This window comes from Priceomyces carsonii (assembly GCF_900007245.1).
Source record: "Priceomyces carsonii strain CBS4050 genome assembly, scaffold: Debaryomyces_carsonii_scaffold_2, whole genome shotgun sequence".
In the NCBI taxonomy this organism is placed as follows: Eukaryota; Fungi; Ascomycota; class Pichiomycetes; order Serinales; family Debaryomycetaceae; genus Priceomyces; species Priceomyces carsonii.
The window spans coordinates 1,951,433-1,971,964 of record NW_026946675.1 but is presented as its reverse complement, the minus strand read 5'-3'; the positions used below and the strand labels follow the sequence as shown (position 1 = coordinate 1,971,964).

Here is a 20,532-nt window from a genome sequence, read left to right as displayed (position 1 = left end):
CCGGAGAGAATAAGCTTCTGAGCCTGAACTTATTTCATAAAATTTCTATCGGTTTGATTGTCGTATGTAATCAGTAAGATTCTTAAATCTGCTCTATCCAAGGTCATTCTTCTGTGAGATTTACTGCACTTTTTTTTCTTTTACGTTGCAGGCCAAGCTGGACTAAGCTCATCAATAGCTTCATACAGTTTAATTACAGAATTTCCATAATAGTTGCTGAAAGACAAGAGAGCTCTTTTTAGTATACGCCGTGCTCATTAACATATCTATCTGCTTATTGTTATGGTCACTTCTTTCAGAAGTAGAGTATTACTACCAAACATACTTGTTTTTGATGCCTACAGAACATTTTGAGGGGTTCGTTCTGGATTTCAAATTTCAAAGGGACTTTAGAACGACTTCAGTGCCTTTAAACCCTAAAGTTTAACATTTTTAGTTGTGTTTAGTCCCTGTGCCCTTTTGCGGTCAATTTTTTTGCGAGATTTATCCTGATCCTTTCGAGTCATCTTCGAACAACATATCCTGCTAAATCAGGACCTTCGGAGAAGAAATCTGCTGCCAACTTAATTGCTCCTTTTAATAAGTCATCAGTAGTATCCTTTCCTATGTTTAAAAATAAGGGGCTCCGAACAGAAGCCGTAATCTGATTGGAATCATCCTTAGGTACCTTTAGCTATATATACTTGATAAGCACCACATTTTGAAATGCGATCCATCATAGAATTTTGCTATTTCATGAAATTTTACAATTACGATAGTAGCTTTGATGGCACAGGTAAAAATCTCTCTCTAGAAATCGCACCTAGTTCCATATTTTCTTTCAACTACTTAGCATAAAAACAGATATCCAAGAAGATTGTATAAACTGGTAATAAACCTGGAAAAGACTCTATAGAACATCTTCTATCTTCATCGAGTCTATTGTATCACATTTCTCAAACTCTATGAATGTGTTCTTAGATAAGTTGAATTTTGAATCTAGCGCTCTCCCTAAGATGTAAGCTGGATGGAATGGTACATATAAAACACAAGCTAAGAACACCATAGCAGCATCCAAGACCATAATATATACTTCATGAGTAATCAAAAAGCCTCTCCATCCCTGGGCGAGTTCAATCACACGATAAATGCATCTGACGTAGACAAAAACGACTGACGATGTGATTACTGCCGGAAAAAAATTAAATAACCTAGCAGCCCTAATGTCATGATATGCCTGGGTATAAGAAGTATCTAGCTGACGATGTAGTATTGTCCCTTCCTTTGTGTTGAAAAATAGCTGCAAAAGTCTCTTCAATGAAAACGTGATCTGCCTGTCCGCATTAAAGTATATCTCGAATAAAAACCAAAACCAAAAGAAAAAGAAGAGTGACATGCTAACTATTTGGAATGCAATACCTGCTACCATAATATGTGTTCCATTTTCATTATCATCATTTGAGCTAGCTAAAGCACCTCCAACAGCTTGTACAATTAAACTTACGACATCGCAAAAGACAAATATAATTGAGTACCACAGGGGCTTTAGCTTTGAATATTTTGGGCCATACAAGATTATCAAAGTACCCAATAGGTAATATATTGCACCCATGATGAAAGCGGGGGCAATAGTAAGGCAAATAATCTGGGCCAAAAATGTGTCGTTGTTTGAAAGATCATGTACTGACAAGGCTCTAGAGATGTATCCAGCAAATTCCAATCCACAACCACAACTCATAGCAATACCAAACCACCAAGTTCTTTTCCAAAATGTAATTATCAAAAAGAATATGAACAAAAGACCAAAGAGAGCCGTATACAATGCATTTGGTGCCATCTTAAGATACATACCATACTGATTTAACTCCCATTCCAATTCCTTCAAGTTGACAGTAGCATTATAAAGCCCTTTTGAGGCGCTAGCTTTAACGCTGTCGTCTGTCGCGGTTGCAATGACCTCCTCGTAACTGATTGCACTCAATGACGCTTGAGCTCCTCTTATGGCGGCTGAAAATGTTGCGAGACTTTCGGTATTAGTCACAACTTCAAATTTACTTTTCGCGGAAGATAATGAAGCAACTAAATTTGCAGAATGTGTCGGGTCAATGCTTGTAAGCTCAGTACTAGAAGGCACAAAACTTGTTACCCAAGATGATAAAGTTGTCAGAACCATCCTTAAAATTCCTTTGTATATTTTAAAATGTACTTGTCTAATCTATCGCATCCTACATACTAAAGAGAAAACAATCGTACATTTAAATACATATGCTATTTGTTATCAAACTGAGTGAAATAATAATAGCCCTAGCTATCAATATTCAGCGTAATTACGCACCGCGAGAACTTTAATTCCGACACAGTTTTTAAATGAGGCTCATCTAGCCAAAAGAAGAATAGCCCCGTCACGACACTCAAGCCCTACTAAACAATAAGAATTCTATTCAACCCTTGGTAAGTGATTTGGTTGGAATAACATTGCCATGGGTCGTCTATTTATAATCAAGTCGTGCGCGACACTATAATCTATAATAATCTTCAACTCCTTTTCTTTCTGTTAAACTAACATTCACAATATATTGCTTCGTGTTAGAGATGCCAAAAATGGAAGAGAATATAAGGAAGAGAAAGCGAAAAACGACAGTTTGTGATAACTGTAAAAAAAAGAAACGGGCTTGTAATAAAGGAATACCTTGCTCTTTTTGTATTAAAACAGGACAAACGCATCTATGCACATACGTAAATAACCGTTCATTAGCTGACGAGAATCACATCGATTTTGAAAATGAATATCTAAGGGATATTGGAGAGTCGAATTTAGGAAATCGCTCTTTGGATTCCAGTTCAAAAAAAAACATTAGGGACGATCAAAACTCGATTTTTGATGGATTACTGAGGAATGAATTAATTGAAAAGATACAATATCTATCAACAAAATTAGTAACAGAGGAAATACAGAGTGCTTCTATAACGAGGCTTAAGCCTCCTACGAAGAGAATACAGTATGTGGTTCTTCCTGAACATCTCAGGAATAAGGATTTTTTTCATGGCATAAACCCAGTTGAATCTACTGATGAAGTAATCAGTTTTTATGAATCAAAAAATGATAATGTATTCAAATATGATCATAACTATTCCACGCGTGGTTTGTTTCATTGGTCATCTCTTATAGATAAAGATAGTGCTTTCATTTCGCTTTGGAATTTCATTGTTAGAAGCAGAAGGAAGAGGAAAGCAAACTCTGCATCGGAGACCCATTTCGAGGATAAGGATGAGGTTTCTAATAGCGGAAGCTTAAAATATGCTGATAACAAACAGAATCGAGATACTGAAAAGAGTTCTGGAGCGATTTTATCAATGGGCCTTGTGCTTGACAATACCTTCTTCGAAGGCTCAAATTTCATTGAAAAGTTACGACTTGCTTTACCGCCGCAGAGAGTTATATGGCAGTTAATTGATAGATTTTTTAAAAATTTATACCCTTTCATGCCTATACTCGACGAGAAGCAATTCAGATCTAGAGTATCTAAAATGATTGGACCAGAGGGGTACGAAGATATTAAGATCAGCGTTTTAAACATTTCCCAAAAGGTAGAATTAGCATGGTTTGGTAGCTTATTAATTGTAATGAAATTGAGCTTTCTTTCTTTGTTTTCTAGCAGTTCCGTTAACTTGAGTAATTTCGAAGAAAAAGATGCGAAGGAAAGTTGTGATGTGAAATATCTTTTGAACAATCTGACTAATGAAAATTTCGTTGCAATAGCACATGAATGTTTAAACCAGTTCCTGTTATTTAGAAAAGTTTCTCTTCCCATATATCAGTGTGCATTTCTAATGAAATGTTACTACATGTTATCCCCCGAAGAAGGTGAAGGGAGTGATAACAATGAAACCAGAGTTTACACGGGAATTCTCGTTCAAATGGCATATTCTATATCTTTACATAGGGATCTATGCGTTTCAAAGAATGATGCAGAGACAGCTAGATTAGAAAACGTGAAAAGAAAAAATTGGTTCTATCTATTGTTATTAGACACCTTGTCTGCTTTTTCTGAAGGAAACTTTTTCAGCATGAGAGAAGGATCATTTGACACGAAACTCCCTGTCTATGTAGAAGGGGCTGAAAATGTTGAAGATGTGGAAATTGAGAAAACAGTGATTTCAATGTTTGAACATGTTGCAAAACTTGTTGCTCCTTTACGACGCTTATTAGTAAGATTATTAGATGTAAGGTCAAAAGTTCTTATGTTTGAAGTAGCTGATGAACTTGACCATTTAGAAATATTTTTGCTACAGAACTACGGAACATTAAAGGAGCTCTTTGAGAATTACGTTGACTCCGGTCCTTCTTCTGTATTTGAAAGAGTATTAAAAATTAAAGTATATCTACCAACGAGATGCTTTTTTATTTCGATATATTTACATTTCATATTAAAATATGAGCTTTCGAAGAATTCGCAGCTACTATTTTTCTACGTCAGGAAAGCTTTAAGTATAGTTGTTGATGAGTTACTTCCATACTGTTTGAAATTACTTCATTTTAGACACCCTTTTTTGAAGAATATTCCTAATTTGGTACTAAACCTGGAAATTCTACTGGCTTTGTCCAAAGCTAATCAAACTTTTTTCTGTCTTTTAGTAAGGTTTCGAGCCGCATTCTATTCAATGAGTGTATCACCCGACCATGAAAGTAAAATGTCATCAGACTTGGACTACAAATTTTATCACCATTCCTTCGAAATATTGACGAGAGGATTAAGTAAGATGTGTGAAATCACCATTCATGCATTTTTAAAGCTCAGAGAAAGATATTACTTTGCATGGAGAATGCTGAAAACTCATGGGCATATTTTGTCTACATTGATGAGTGATGAATTCTATCAAGATTTTAGTGGCATGAAAAATGAAACAAGTCTAAAGCTTCCATCGCTCCTAGATGAAAAACAGACCGAAGAATTGATTGCAATATGTAATCGTGGCATAGTGAGAGGAGATTATGGTACTGAATTTATGCAACAGGACACTGATAGCTGCTCAAAAGGAACTAAACTGAAGCATTTTAAGGCGGCTTCTGGCTATGCTTCTGAAACAAACTTCGAAAAGTCAATGGATACTGAAAACCTGACAAATTCGAATGACTCAGGTGTAGACGCATCATGGTTAAGGATGTCTCTGACAGAATTTAATAACCTCAATGGATTCTCAGATGATACTTCTCTTATGACGTCAAATGGTTCAAATTCTGGTAATGGATTTCAAGACTTCTCCAATTCTTTTGTCTCTGAGCCTCAAAAAACTTCCGATGAAAGCAAATACTTACTGGAGTTAGCTTTAGATCATTTTTTCAACATATTAAGCAGCGAGATATGATACATGACGCATTGAGCAACATAATACAGATACAAAGGCTAAGATGGTCAAGGAAATGTCAAGTGTTCAAGACTAAGATCCTTTTTCAAAGACCCTACTAAAGCTTATAAGACTACCAGTCGCTTTCAATTCCAAACCGGAGGTCATTTAGGTCCAAAATGTAACGTATAATGACGTGTTAAACCAATCTGAAAGACAAAAATTAAATTTAGCAAACTTGATGCGGGCCATCAAGCGAGTATATATTAGTTGAGAGCTGAAATGCCTGTAGCCAATAATACTTAAAACTTATATAGAAGATATTTTATCATTGAGATTTTGCTTATCGTTCATAAAGATCATCGGAATATAAAAGTAGCAATATATCTGCCACATAACTCGCTGTTATCTCAGTTCAAAAAATAGAATGTGCATAAGAGTATGAGCTAAAGGTAAGAAATCCGGTGTGGTCAAGTTTTCAGGTGTATAACCTCATAATAGCCTTCACTTAAAAGCTTTCGCGAAAGTGATTAATAAGCAGACTTTACTTTAATGTACGTAACGTTACATTCTAATTTTTGCGCTCGTGAGGGGCACTACTTTGAACTGCACTAAATTATTAGGCGAACTGAAAGTCGCGCAAGGCAGCACAGGAAAGACATATCTGCCTCATCCCTGCACGGCAACGTTAATTATGCCGTATGCTTCTCCGATGATTGCGCGTGCACATAACCATGCTATGCCACGGAAAACTGTATAAGGAGGAATCAGCCAAGTGAGCCAATGAGCACGGATCCTTTGAAGCGTCCATGTTAAGAAGTTTACAATGTTAAGGTTCTTGTGGCTCTTGTATTGTTCATTTTCTCACTGCGAAATCTAGATGAAGGAAAAATATTTGTACGAGTCTGCTATCAATTTCGGTTCCTGGTGCCGTGTTTAAAAACCTCTTGCGTTTGCCTTTCATCACTTTACCCCATTACATTACATTACATCATCAATATCTACTTAAACGAAAAGCTTTCCTTCTCTGAAAATTTTTTTCATTTAGTATAGAATTTGTTTAAATGGTGAGTACATCCAGCATCAAAGAGACTGACGAGAAGGGTCTCGCTAAAACTGGGGACGTCGATTACGTCACCGAGAAGCTCGCTCCCGAAGTAGCTGGGAAGCATCAAGATGATGCGAGAGAAGATGGTGCTACAATTGAGTCAAATGGAGAGTTTGTAGACGAACGTGTCTATAATTTCGATGATCCCCACAATTATTCAACAAACTTTGTAGATGATCAGAATCCAAAGGGTTTGAGAAAACCCACTAAGCAAGAGGCCTCTTCCTTAAGAAGAGTCTTGGGGAGAGCGGATTGGGCCTGTTATTTGCTTTGCATAGCGGAGTTTGCGGAAAGAGCATCTTATTATTCTTGCCAAACTCTTTTAAGTAATTTCGTAACTTACAAATTGCCCGATGGTAGCTCAACAGGTAAATTAGCTGCCGGTAGTGTAAATCCTGGTGCATTAGGCTTAGGAGTGCCGGCCGCAACGGCTATAACTTATACTTTGACGTTTGTGGCATATGTTGTACCTTTATATGCTGGGTTTGTTGCGGATTCCCAGGTTGGTAAGTTCAAGGCAATATGGATTGGTGTTATTTGCGGTTTTTTTGCTCATATTTTGCTTATAGTGGCTGCTGCTCCTAGTGTTATTGCAGCGGGTCATGCAATTGTACCCACAGCTTTTGGTATCATAACGTTGGCTTTTGGTACTGCGTTCATCAAGCCTAACTTATTACCGCTCTTGATGGACCAATACCCAGAGCAGACGGATGTTGTTAAGGTTTTGGCATCTGGAGAATCTGTCATTGTTGACCGTCAAAAGTCGTTGGAAAGGATGACCTTAGTATTCTATTGGGCGATTAATATTGGAGCTCTTTTTCCTATTCCGAGTGTTTATATTGAGAGAAGAATCGGATATTGGTTTGCTTTTTTTATTCCCATCATTATATACCTCATAATTCCTTTTGTATTCTGGTTTGTGAAACCCAAGCTTAAAAAGGAGCAACGAAAAGGATCTGTTATTGAGAACTCTGTCAAAATCTTAAGGGTTCTGTTTAGAGGAAACTGGATAAGGAGATTAAAGAACGAAACTTTCTGGGAATATGCCACTCCAACCAAAATGAGAGAGAGAGGTGAGGAATATTTTTTGCAAAAGAAACGAAAACCAATCACTTGGAACGACCAATGGGTCTTAGATGTCAAGCAAGTTGTTAATATTTGTAAAGTTTTCCTGTACTTTGTTGTCTTCAATCTTTGTGATGCTGGAGGTACTGGTGCAACTCCAGCTCTCACTGCGCAATCAGGATCTATGACAAGTGATGGAACTCCAAATGATATGTACAGCAATTTCAATCCAATAACGATCATTGCGCTTATACCCTTATTGGATTACGGTGTTTATCCGCTATTGCGTAGGTTGAAGATCGAGTTCAGGCCCGCATGGAGAATCACTCTTGGTATGGTCTTCGCGGCGTGTTCTCAGGCAGCCGCTGCAATTATCCAAAAGGAAATCTACGCTAAAATTGAATGTGGTGACCAGGCCACAAAATGCGTAGATAAAGGAATAGTTGCACCTATTAATGCTTGGGTTCTGGTAGTGCCTTATATTTTATCAGCTGCAAGTGAATGTTTTGCCAATACAACTGCCTATGAATTGGGCTACACAAGGGCTCCTCCGCATATGAAGGGTCTTGTACAGGCTTTGTTCTTACTTGCAACTGGAATAGCTGCGGCCATAGGTGATGCTATTAGCCCAGCTTTGAAAGATCCTCATTTGGTTTGGTATTTCGGGGGTTTGGCAATTTGTGGGGGTGTTTTTTCTATAATTTTCTTTATCCATTTCAGGAACTTGCATAAGACAATGGAGAAGGAAAGTGGGTTAAGAGAGAAGTTAATGCGCAAAGAGGAGAATGAAATATCACTTGAGGAGACTAATTTAGTTCTGGTTAATTCAATCACATCTGCTGCTGTCAAGCAATTATAATGTGTAAAGATTAGACATGTAATATGGACTTTTCTTTCTTCTTTAAGATGGTATTTCATATGTCTTGCGATTAACGATCAATTACTTACTGGCGTACTTTAATATAAAGTTTAATTGGTGCCAATGAAAGCACATTGATTTGTTTTAAAAATACGAAGAATTTATTGGAAGGTGTGATATCGGAATGTTTCTTCTATATAATTCAAGTTATTCTTGGTGAGGGTACACCAAACTTTTTTTTTTTAGAAATTCGACTGTGCTTTTTATACAATAGAGTAGCGACGATATTACTATTCTTTTTTCAAGTTTCTATTCGTGCATTGAATGAAGCGATAAAACAAGGACAAGTTGCTTTCCGACCGAAGAAAAGAAGTACCACTTTCCATAGACGTTGCTTATTTTCTCGGATATTCTCTTGCGCCAAGTTAAGCTCTCAAAATTAGGATCTTCTAGGTTTTTACTTTTGAGTTCAGAATTTTTCTCATGCGGCAAGCCTTGAAATCTGTCCTGTCGTCACGATATACCTATTTAATATACAACACAGAAAACGTCCTATCACATCAATCGCGAGTAAAGGTATGCCAATTCCGAGAGCTTTGCTTTCTGAGAAATTCAAATCACAGTTGAATCAGCATTAATAACTTTTAGATATGTAATCTTACAGAAATAATATTGAATATAAGAATCACAATCGTTATCTATTTCTATTCTTTCTAACCATTAAAGATCAATTACAACAAAGAATTAAATTTCAAGCACTTCGCTCAAAGTTGAGATTCTTATTGCTTATGGGCGGTGGAAAAAGCCTTTACATAAAGAAGTATCCAATGATAAGCAAATGAGCTGATAAAAGCAATATAACCGGTTTTGAAAAATGTATAAACTGCAAGATTATCAAGTACATTAATCCATATACACGAAAGTATACTCTTCATAGCTAAAACTATATAATATATGTACCTGGATACTAGAAGAATAATGATCGCTCACTCCAGAGGCCATAATTCCTCAGCTTTCATTAAAGACGCGATGTTCTTGCGGAATCTTATACAAAGATAGACATACTCTAGGGGACATTTTTTCCTAATTAGGACATTTATATCTTGGGCTGATCTCTTATCGACGAGATATATTTGTCATATCTCTATAAATATACGAAAAAGCAAGACTGTCACAATGAGACCTTTCCACTGTTGACTATAGGAATGACTTCTAAAGCTGAATTACAAAAAGGTCTGACAGTGGAATCAAGTAGCATTCAAGAGCCTTTTTTAAAGTCTTCAGATGCTTTCAATAAGAAGGATTTGATTGAAGTTGAAAATGGAAATGAAATCTTGTCAAAAAAAATGTTCCTAATCAATAATGCCATAGATGAGATTGGATTTACTTGGTATCATGCCAAACTATTTTGCATTTCAGGCTTTGGATATTCTGCCGACTCACAGCTTGAAATGATTCAGAGCTCAGTGTCACTGTATGTAAATTATCAGTTTGGGAGGTCTTTTCCTGTTGCAACAGAAATATTCTATGTTGGATTATTATTTGGAAGTTTATTTTGGGGTCTAGGTGGTGACATTATTGGAAGAAAAATCGCCTTCAATTGGTCGTTGTTCTTAGCAGCACTGTTTGGGTTCTTTGTCGGAGGTATGAACTCTTACGCTACATACTGTATTTTTTTATTTTTGAACGCAGCTTGTGCCGGAGGAAACCTTGCGCTAGACGTCGCTGTTTTTTTGGAATATTTACCTTCTAAATATCAATGGCTTAATACGTTTCTTGCGGCTTGGTGGGGAATTGGACAAACTATTGCAGTTGCTCTCGCATGGGCTTTCATACCAAACTTCAGTTGTGACTTAGAAGGTGATTGTCCTTCCTCTTCAAATAGGGGTTGGAGGTATTGCTGGTATGCGAATTCGGCTATTTGCATGTGCGGGGCGCTTGTTAGATTATTATTCTTCAAGTTAGATGAGACGCCAAAATTCTTAGTTTCAAACGGTAGAGACGAAGAGGCAGTCGAGTCTTTGAGAAAGATTGCTTTGAAATATGACAGACCATTTAGCTTGACATTGGAAGACTTAGAATCTTGCGGGGAATTGCTTGATGTCTTCAAAAAAACTAAACATGAACTTGGACAAGATGAAAGCTTGTGGTCTAAAGCAATATCAACATGGAAACTAATCAAAAAGCATGTGAAAATTTTGTTTGCTACAAAGTTAGTCGCATATTCGACATCTTTGATACTATGGTCTTGGTTTTTGATAGGTCTTGCGTACGACACGTTTTACAATTTCTTGTATATTTATATCGCTGAAAAAGGTGGCAATGTGAATAGTGTATCGATGGTATACAGGGATCCTGTCATAGCAAATTTTGTTGGGATTTGGAGCCCGATGCTAGCGGCTGCAATGGTATTCATTCCAAAATGTGGTAGGAGAGGAACGATGGCATTTGGAGCTGTGTCCAGTATGGCAATTCTCTTTGGTTACACGACAGTAAGGAGTGCTGCTGGTGATGCTGGATTTTCATCAGCTACATACTTCTTTATTAACATTTATTATGCCTGTTTATATGCTTATACACCAGAAGTGTTTCCGGCGCAAGCCAGAACTACAGGAACCGCGCTAGCGGTAACTATGGCAAGGGTAGGGGGCGTTGTGACACCAGTTATATATTATTATGGTCAAGAGTCTGGGTCATCTGTTCCTATTTGGGTTTGCGGCGCTGCTGTAGGCACTTTGGCAGTGACATCATTAATGATGCCATTTGAACCTACTTTACAACGTACCGTTTGAGCCTCTTTGAAATCAATTCCATGCCTATATTTCAATTCTTATTCCAAGATGAGGAATGGTTCTTGGACTTACATTGAGCGTCAATTTTTTATTTCATATGTTTTCTCTGTCTTTATAAGCATTTTATAGGATCAAGAATTATTCTGGGATATATAGCTAAAATAGGTGACTTGTGACTTAGACTCTGACATCTTCTTACGCATAAGGATTTAATTTGAGGAGCTCAATCTGGCCAAGCAGCTAATATGATCCTTCATTAAGGCTGCATCGCAGTAAACAAAGGGTCATAAATTAGTACAGAAGCTTTTTTTGGTTGCACTTTTTTATGTTTAATAAAGGCTTTCTACATGCTTTGTATCAAAGCAATTAAATAATAGCACACCCAAATTTAATCACTGGCGGCTCATAGCTTTAGCATAGGTAATGACACCAGAAATCGCAAATTTGATAATAACATTATGAAATCTTCATCATCCTATCCTGTTCAGGAGCATAATTATTTGGTTAGCCGAATAGTGGATCAATAATTATTGGCTCCGATATCAACCACATGCTCTTAACTTTTTTTTACGAAAATGGGTTTTCCATATCAATCGAAAATTGCAATCACAAACGCAAAAGAACGGAAGATCTTTTTCTGTGCAGTTTCCTAAGCGAAGTTTGTTAAAGGAAGAACGCTCCAATTATTCGAAGTGTGGCTCTGAGGATTCAAGACGTTAAGAAGCATATCGCCGTGCATGAAGACAAGAGATGAGATTGAATAGAATTCGAACTGCAGTTTCTATTGTTTAACGTGATTAAATGAAGCCTTGCTAGAGAAAATAGCGTCATCTCTCGAGCAGAGTTAAAAGCTTGCATTGTTGCTGCTTTCAATAAATATCTCACAATTACTTAGGGCATTCCAATTACGAGAATACGTTATATCGAACTCTCTTTTATTGTAAATGGATTATCATAAAGAGAAACAAATTGGAGATGAAGACGATCAAATCATCTTGCATGATGGAGTAAGTGAAGACAGAATAAGCGAAGATGGTGACAATAGTAGTGAAATATTCTTGTCCAGAGACTTTAAAAGTAGACATGTATCAATGTTCTCGGTAGCTAGTGCCATAGGAACAGGTTTGATTATTGGAAGCGGTACAGGTTTAAAACGGGGAGGACCAGCGAGTCTCTTTCTAGGATACCTGTTTACTGGCAGCTTGCTCGTGGGCGTAATATTTAGCCTTGGTGAGATGGCTAGCTTCTGTCCCATGGACAAAGGATTCAGTGGATACTGTACGAAATATGTGGATCCTGCTTTAGGCTTTGCTGCCGGCTGGAATTACTTCCTTAAATATGCAATTGTTTTCTCCTCCAATTTAACAGCAGCCGGACTTATAATCCAGTATTGGTTACCTAATCTCAATGTAGCGGTCTGGGTTAGTGTATTTTACGTGATTATTGTTGCAATAAATTACTTGGGATCAAAATATTATGGTGAATTAGAGTTTTGGTTCGCCGTAACAAAATTACTAATTCTTGTCATGATTTTTATAATATGCATTGTTATATCAAGTGGAGGTGGTCCCACTCATGAGACCATTGGTTTTCGATATTGGAGAGAAACACCTTTTTTAGAATATTTGGTATCTGGCAGTAAGGGGAGGTTTTTAGGTTTTTTTGCTTGCGTTTGTCAGCTGGTCTTTGCGGTCATTGGGAGCGAAACGATTGGAATAGTGTTTGGTGAAGCCAAAGATCCTAAAAACACAATTCCTCGAGCTTCAAAACAGATACTAATAAGAATTGGATTCGTATATATTCTCGGTGTATTCTTATTGGGTATATCTGTTTCCCCAAACAATCCGCAATTAGTAAGTGCTCTGGGAACTAACGCTGATGCGTCTCCTTTTGTGATTGCTATAAAAGTTTCCGGAATAAAGGTACTTCCATCGTTTATAAATGCTTGCTTGTTGATGTTTGTTCTTAGTACAGGGATATCAGACTTATATATTTGCTCACGTCAACTCTATGGCCTAGCGAAAGATGGTGCAGCCCCGAAGATTTTCTTGAAAATGAACAAGTTTAACATTCCTTTCATAGGTTGCCTTTTCGCTGCCATATTCGGTGTACTTGCATATATGAACGTCAAAGAGTCTTCCGCAGAATCATTTGGATATATCACATCGACTGTGTCTGTCTTTGGAATCTTAAATTGGGCTTATATTTTGATTTCATATATCGGATTCCATCGAGCAGTAACTTCGCAAGATGTACCGAGTGCAAAAATTCCTTTCAAGATGTGGTTCCAACCTTATTCAGCATATGTGACACTATTTTTCGTGCTAGTTATTACTTTTTTCTTCGGATATGGTGCATTTGTACCTAAATTTGATTACAAGATTTTTATAACTAGTTACATTGGTGTGTTTGTTAATATCGCATTATATGCTTTTTTCAAGCTTTGGTTCAAAACAAAGCTTGTCAACCCATACACGGTAGATTTGAGAAGGTAAGCTAATTGAATTCTATCTCGAAAAAAACTCCTTCAGCTTTTATGTGACATAAATATAGTACTGAATCTCGTGTCATGTATCGAGCAATTTCTGAGAGAGAGAAGGGTGCGTCTACAAATCTTTGAACTTCAAAAAGCCTTTTAAATATCTTTAGACATAATAGTAATAAGTAATTCTTACTAGTTTACTCATTTAATTCTGTATGGTTCCATATTCAATGCCATAATGCCTAATTACCTTCAATGAACAATGAAAAGTTAATACAACATGGATTCTTCGAGTAAACAATATAAGTCGACATCTTAATGTTAGAATTGATGACAAGAGTGATGCCAATGGCTTGAATTTTGAAGTAAAGAATAAATTGTACTAGATCTTATTTAGGAAATCAACTATGTTACATAGATGGCTAAACCACTCACACATATTATATTTAGATTTCGCTACATATATGGTTGCAAGGGTGTCCCAGACGTTATAAAATGAGACAAGAGCTTCAATAAAACGGACACGGTGTTATATTTGGAGTAAAGATTAAGTATCACAATGCATGACATCAATAGATGTTATAAGAAGGAGCTAAGAAGATTATGTTTTAATTTCTGCAAGCCTCGCAAGCTATCTAAATGTGCATTCTCTTCCTTATCTTCCTCAGTTTCAAAGTATCTGTCGCTATCAAAGTCCATATCTTCAAACTTGACAAATTTATCTTTTCCCTTTTTTATGACCCACCATATTGCAAATGTTAATGGAAATACTGCTAGCTCCACATAAGATTTGAAGAAGTCGTTAGCACTGAAAGGTGAAAAGCTTGACCAACCCTGGACAAGGATCACAAAGGCGACGAAAATAGACACGAACCAGGGACCATAAGGATAAGTCCAATTTTTGAATAAAAGTTCATCTGTTCTTCCTTGGCGAGCTAAACCTCGTCTAAATCTTATGCTTATAACGCTTATAACCCACCATGATATGAGATTAGAGAGACCAACAATAGACTGTAACCACGACCATAACTCTCCAGCTCCAATAAATGAGGAACCAAAACTCAATCCACCACATAACCACGTAAATATGACAGCGACATAAGGAATCTTGAATCTGTTAACTCGAGTGAAAACTTTTGGAATATATCCTTGAATGCTTAAGTTATATGCGAGCCTTGAACCTGCAAAAAGCGCATGATTTCCCGCCGATATAACGGAAGTCATTATTACAGCATTCATAAATGACGCAGCGCCCTTTGCACCGACCATTTGAAAGACTATAGTGAAAGGTGATGTGGCGGCCTCCTTTGTAGATAAATTAGGGTAGTTATATGGAACATTCATTCCGATAAAGAACATCGTAAAAACGTAAAATATCAAAATACGCCAAAACACTGTCCTTATGACCGTGGGCATTGTTCTAGTTGGATTTTTTTGTTCAGCCGCAGTGAGAGTGACAGACTCAACACCACCATATGCAAATGCGGCGGTAACAAAAACCCCGGCGAAGCCTTTGAATCCATTAACAAATGGAGCATCTCCCATAGACCAATATTTGAAGCCGATATATTCATGCAGTGTATTACCACCTGCATTAACGACAATTGCAACGATGAAAAATATAACAATTGTCACAATTTTCAAGAGAGAGAGCCAATACTCTGTCTCCCCATACAACTTGACATGAATAACATTCAAGAATAATAGAAACACCCAAAAAATTAATGATACGACGTAAAATGGGAAATTAGTCCAGTATGCTAAGACTAATTGCAATGCAGTTAAATCGCTAGCAACAGATATTGCATCATTTAGCCAGTAGTTCGTCAACATTGCAAATCCGAAACTCTCACTACCAAATCTTTTTGCATAAGTTGTAAATGAGCCAGATACAGGAAACTGAGTTGCCATTTCTCCTAAAGATAGCATGGTCAAAAAGACAACTAAACCAATAATCAAATAAACTAGAAGCATAGATAAAGGGCCCGCATCAGCTAAAGCACTCCCTCCCAAAAATAACCCTGTTCCAATGATACCTGCTAGGGTTATCATTCGAATCTGTCGACTGGTCAATGCTCTATTTAGATCCTCGGACTGTACCTTATTAGAGGAACCTTTAGTCTTCGTGCTGCTGACTTCACATCTCTCCAAATTGCTAATATCCTCAAATACCTCTGATGATTTCTTCTCAATCATTGCTAGCGCACCGATTTCACTAGGTGCCTTTGCAAATGTTCATTTTTTCATGATATCATCACTCTTTATTAATTTCATTTCAAATTTTGTGCCTTTTTTACTACTGTGGCGCGTATTGAATACAAAATGCCATTTCATGCTGAACTATATACAAGTCAGAAAGGCTTTTAAAAAAACATCAGTTTCCGGTTGAACTCTACGAGGTAGGGAAAGCAAATATCATGTATTCTAAGTTCGTAGCGAAAATATCACTTTTTATAAACCCATATAAAAATTTATTTGTACCTGAAATTAGATAAATTTATTCTCTTGATGTAGAGCTTAGCTAAATAGTTTCTAAAAAGTTCGAATTTAAAAAATATTATTTAAGCAATATTAGAAAAAGGATCAACGAGTTCTTTAAGCTATTACCCTAAGCTAATTTCAAAGAACTCGCTCTCAAAAAAAGAGCTAAACAGGTCAATTGTATAAATTTTCTTTTTCTGAAAAATTAGTGATCTGTTTTTTTCCTTGTTGAGTATTTGAATCCATAAGCATTGCTTGCTCATTTTACAGATAAGTGCCTTTTCAGCTCTGATAATATTCATCTACATTCAAACATTAAGTGATAGAAAAAACCTACCTTAAGGAGAATATTCACACAATTTATGACACACTTAGAACGATTGTTTTGGTTTTCCTTTATATGTTATTAAGTTTCTTTTTCTAATAATGGAGATTTGTCAATAATTAACTTTATCAACATTAACCTATGTTTCGTAATCGTGTCATAAATGGCATTTACCCAGCGAACATATAACCAAAAAGAATGTGTATTCTTCTCAATGACAATTCTCATGATATACCATCAGTACGTATTTGCAACAAAAAGTGCGCATTGAAATATTTTGCAGTGCCCTTTTTTCTTATTAGACAAGGTTGAAGTTCTTTCTCTTACAGGAACTTTTCATGACCTAAAAAAACAAATTTTTTCCAAAGGAGACATCTATATCACATCAAAAATCTGAAAACTTGTTATTTAATTTTATGATTCAGAGAGCTAACATGGTGTGGTCAAATAAAACCAAGTATTATCTTTTAGAAGATACATTCAATTAATTTAAGACATTGAGTTTTAAATCCCATACTTGCAGTTCCTGACAAGGAACTGAAGAATGAGAGAGCCTATCTTTAACACAAAAGTTGGAGAGGATGAGTCAGATGAGGTCAAATAACTTTGAAGAAAGAAATTGCGAATTATTCAGCAATCACTTTGTGCATTCCCCATCATATAACATGAATTTTATTCGCACTACTGAAAAAAGCTAATCACCAAGCGAACATCTCCCAAAACTAAAAATAAATAAAAAACAATTACTAATCAAACATCTCTCGATGCTATGAGAACAAAAATACGTCAATTACTAATCTAAAATACCTCGAAACTTAAAACTACAAGTATTTATTTACGGTCTTTCGAGACTAATAATTCTATAATAATCAAGACAAGATTGTTTCTTTCCACCGGCATTATCAGTTAGGTGGTGAGATGGCGCAAACTGTTGACATTAAAGCATTGAAAGATACTAAGATCTTCGAACCGATACGAATTGGTGATCATACTTTATCCAACAGAGTTGTGTTTGCACCAACCACGAGAAGGAGAGCATTAGATGACCATACACCATCTGATTTGCAACTCAAGTACTATAGTGACAGATCTGAATATGCAGGTTCTCTTTTGATAACTGAGGGCACATTCGTGTCGGAAGAAGCTGGACTTTATACAAATGTGCCCGGAATTTGGAATCAGAAGCAAGAACAAGCATGGAGGAAAATCACCGATAAGGTTCATGAAAACGGTTCTTACATAAGCTGTCAGCTTTGGAACTTGGGAAGGACTGCTGATCCTGTCTTGTTAAAAGAACGTGGTTATGACTTCGTTTCGAGTTCAGTAGTATACACTAGTGAGGATTCCAAAAGGGTGGCCGAGGAGTCCTGGAATCCTCTTAGAGCTCTTAAGACTGAGGAAATTGAAAAAATGGTAAACGAAACTTACGTTAATGCTGCAGAAAGGGCTATAAAGGCGGGATTCGATTATATTGAATTGCATTGTGCGCATGGCTATCTCTTAGATCAATTTCTCCAACCGTGCTCAAATAAGAGAACTGATAAATATGGTGGTAGTATCGAAAATCGTGCTAGAGTAGTCTTAGAGATTGTCGATAAACTTATAGAAACAGTAGGATCTCATAGAATCGGTCTTAGGATCTCGCCGTGGGCTAAATTCCAAAATATGCTTGCTGAAAAAGATGAGGTGCATCCAATAACGACGTTCAGCTATCTATTACATGAGCTACAGAGAAGAGCTGACAAAGGGAATGAGTTGGCTTATATATCTATTGTCGAACCTCGTGCTCAAGGATCACTTGCGGAAAATCGTGTGCAAGTAGACGAAGCCGTAGAACCTTCGAAGATTGGAGGCGACAATTCTTTTGTATACAACGTTTGGAAAGGGGCGGTATTGAGAACGGGAAATTATACATACGATGTTCCCAACTTCTTTTGTGCGTTGGCTGACATTGAAGATGATCGTACCTTGATTGGATTTTCAAAGTTTTACACTTCGAACCCGGACTTTGTTCACAGATTAAAGGAAGGCTTACCTCTCAATCATTATGACAGGAGTACATTTTATGCCAAATCTAATTGGGGATATAATACCTTCCTTAGATATGGAGAAAGGGCCCAAATCCAAAGAGAGATACAAGAGGCCAAGTTTCCTACTATATCAGCTGAAAGCTCTTGAAGTCACAAATTGATATTTACTTAGCTTTACTTAGCTTTACTGAGGGCGTGGATATCTAAGAATTTATTAAAACCATCAATCTGGAACAACAAATCTATAATCTAAAGTAAGGCTTTTGTAAGGGCAGCGATAGTTTCTTAAAGTGACCCACAATTGTTACTCAATGCAGCTTCAATTTCATCTTTATCTCTAGATAGCTACGATTCGCTGGTACTTTCATCCAAATTTGTATTCCTATCTGCTGAATGTATTGCCGCAGAGATGTTTGCCTTTACTAACATACAGGAAAATAATCCATGAACAATTCAACCTTTGAAAAAAGCTTTTTTTTTTTGCTAATTTCTTGATTCTCTTAACTGCTGTATATGCAAACGAATCTGCCAGCATTATCTCTTTTGCCTTTCTTGAATAACGACTTTTCATTTCAGAGTGGTCAGATACTTTTTAGCTGAGATTTTTAAGTACTTTAGACGTTAATTTTCAAGACAACACTGCTAGACTTTTATAATTTCGAGATGCTAATTTTTACTAAGAAATTGAACTTGATCAGAGTGTCCCTGAAGATAGTAAAAGTTTTTTTGCACTAAACTTCTAATTTGATGAAATTTTTCTTCTGCATTTAGAACCTGAGTTCGAAGCTCGCAATTTTATCAGTGGAATTAATTGCAGCCATAGTGGATAAGTGATTGAGTAAAGTTCTTGGGACAACGATTAACCATAAACGACTTATTGTAACCCTCAAATATATCTAGAAAAATTGTATGTATTCTTCCTGTACAAGATAATATCTCACTATTTTGAAACATAAAGTTTTAAGTCGAATATTTGGTGTTCCAGATAAAAAGAAAGAGAATCGAAGAGTGCATCTTTACAAAATATGCGTTTAGATTGCAATGTCACAAACGGTTGATTAAAGAAAAAAAAAAAAAAAAGAAAAAATTCTACGAATTAAACTTGAGTGTGCAACCCTCAGTATGGATTTCTAAGTATAATAGCTCATATCTTCTCGTTATGAAAAAAATCCAGCCTTTTGGTTCATCTAAGTGTATATAATTTTTTCTTCGCTGAAATCAATATTTTGATTCGCTTGCCCTTTCAGCTACTCATCGAAGAATTAAACAGCACTAAGCGCCGCTCGATTCACTATCTCTTTGATTTGCGCCATTGATTAATTGATGTTACTTTGACTTCTGCATTTGTTATTCAGCAGATGCGAGCAAAGAGATTTCCTCGACTGCCCCACTTGACCGTTATTGCTAGATTCAAATGTCATATGCATGTGTCAACGTTCAAAATCCGCCGAATTCTGAAGGATTGTACTTTCACACATAATTCTCTAAAATGATCTCATCATACTATCAATGAAACTCTCTTTAAGACTAGTATGTGTTATCAGCAACTGTGAATACAGGGGTTCGTCAGTGATTATTTCCAAGAAACATGAAAGGAAATAAATGGGTTACTAATCATTCACTATCTACTTCATACACTCCCGCAATATAAACTTTTGGACACTACTTCGATAGTCCTAAATATTCAATTAGTAATCTAAGCTCTCTCGAAAGCTATAAAATTGGTTCAAATAGAACATTTTTAGTTTTTTCACAATCCATCCAAGGTGTTAAAATGGTACATGCTGTCAAGATTAGACCGTTGAAAGATACTAAGATCTTTGAACCGATACGAATTGGTGATCATACTTTATCCAACAGAGTTGTGTTTGCACCAACCACGAGAAGGAGAGCATTAGATGACCATACACCATCTGATTTGCAACTCAAGTACTATAGTGACAGATCTGAATATGCAGGTTCTCTTTTGATAACTGAGGGCACATTCGTGTCGGAAGAAGCTGGACTCTATTCAAATGTGCCCGGGATTTGGAGTCAGAAACAAGAACAAGCATGGAGGAAAATT

The 20,532-nt window shown here is 36.6% G+C and overlaps 7 protein-coding genes across 7 annotated transcripts; 5 read left to right on the top strand and 2 right to left on the bottom strand.

Moving 5' to 3' along the window:
- Positions 1 to 889: 889 nt before the first annotated feature.
- On the bottom strand, positions 890 to 2,152 carry PRCAT00002499001 (RTA1 domain-containing protein; the record flags this gene model as incomplete). The annotated part of the gene is made up of 1 exon (XM_062952364.1): positions 890 to 2,152. One exon carries the CDS (start codon positions 2,150 to 2,152, stop codon positions 890 to 892), a length of 1,263 nt encoding a protein of 420 aa, XP_062809274.1.
- Positions 2,153 to 2,571: 419 nt separating this feature from the next.
- Positions 2,572 to 5,346, top strand: PRCAT00002498001 (uncharacterized protein; the record flags this gene model as incomplete). Its single annotated transcript, XM_062952363.1, has 1 exon — positions 2,572 to 5,346. The coding sequence occupies one exon, from the start codon at positions 2,572 to 2,574 to the stop codon at positions 5,344 to 5,346; it is 2,775 nt and encodes a 924-aa protein (XP_062809273.1).
- A 1,043-nt stretch (positions 5,347 to 6,389) lies between these two features.
- PRCAT00002497001 (uncharacterized protein) lies at positions 6,390 to 8,357 on the top strand (the record flags this gene model as incomplete). The annotated part of the gene is made up of 1 exon (XM_062952362.1): positions 6,390 to 8,357. One exon carries the CDS (start codon positions 6,390 to 6,392, stop codon positions 8,355 to 8,357), a length of 1,968 nt encoding a protein of 655 aa, XP_062809272.1.
- A 1,205-nt stretch (positions 8,358 to 9,562) lies between these two features.
- PRCAT00002496001 (uncharacterized protein) lies at positions 9,563 to 11,149 on the top strand (the record flags this gene model as incomplete). The annotated part of the gene is made up of 1 exon (XM_062952361.1): positions 9,563 to 11,149. The coding sequence occupies one exon, from the start codon at positions 9,563 to 9,565 to the stop codon at positions 11,147 to 11,149; it is 1,587 nt and encodes a 528-aa protein (XP_062809271.1).
- Positions 11,150 to 12,093: 944 nt separating this feature from the next.
- Positions 12,094 to 13,644, top strand: PRCAT00002495001 (uncharacterized protein; the record flags this gene model as incomplete). Its single annotated transcript, XM_062952360.1, has 1 exon — positions 12,094 to 13,644. One exon carries the CDS (start codon positions 12,094 to 12,096, stop codon positions 13,642 to 13,644), a length of 1,551 nt encoding a protein of 516 aa, XP_062809270.1.
- A 566-nt stretch (positions 13,645 to 14,210) lies between these two features.
- On the bottom strand, positions 14,211 to 15,827 carry ALP1 (Alp1p; the record flags this gene model as incomplete). The annotated part of the gene is made up of 1 exon (XM_062952359.1): positions 14,211 to 15,827. The coding sequence occupies one exon, from the start codon at positions 15,825 to 15,827 to the stop codon at positions 14,211 to 14,213; it is 1,617 nt and encodes a 538-aa protein (XP_062809269.1).
- Positions 15,828 to 17,355: 1,528 nt separating this feature from the next.
- PRCAT00002493001 (alkene reductase) lies at positions 17,356 to 18,615 on the top strand (the record flags this gene model as incomplete). The annotated part of the gene is made up of 1 exon (XM_062952358.1): positions 17,356 to 18,615. One exon carries the CDS (start codon positions 17,356 to 17,358, stop codon positions 18,613 to 18,615), a length of 1,260 nt encoding a protein of 419 aa, XP_062809268.1.
- Positions 18,616 to 20,532: the final 1,917 nt, after the last annotated feature.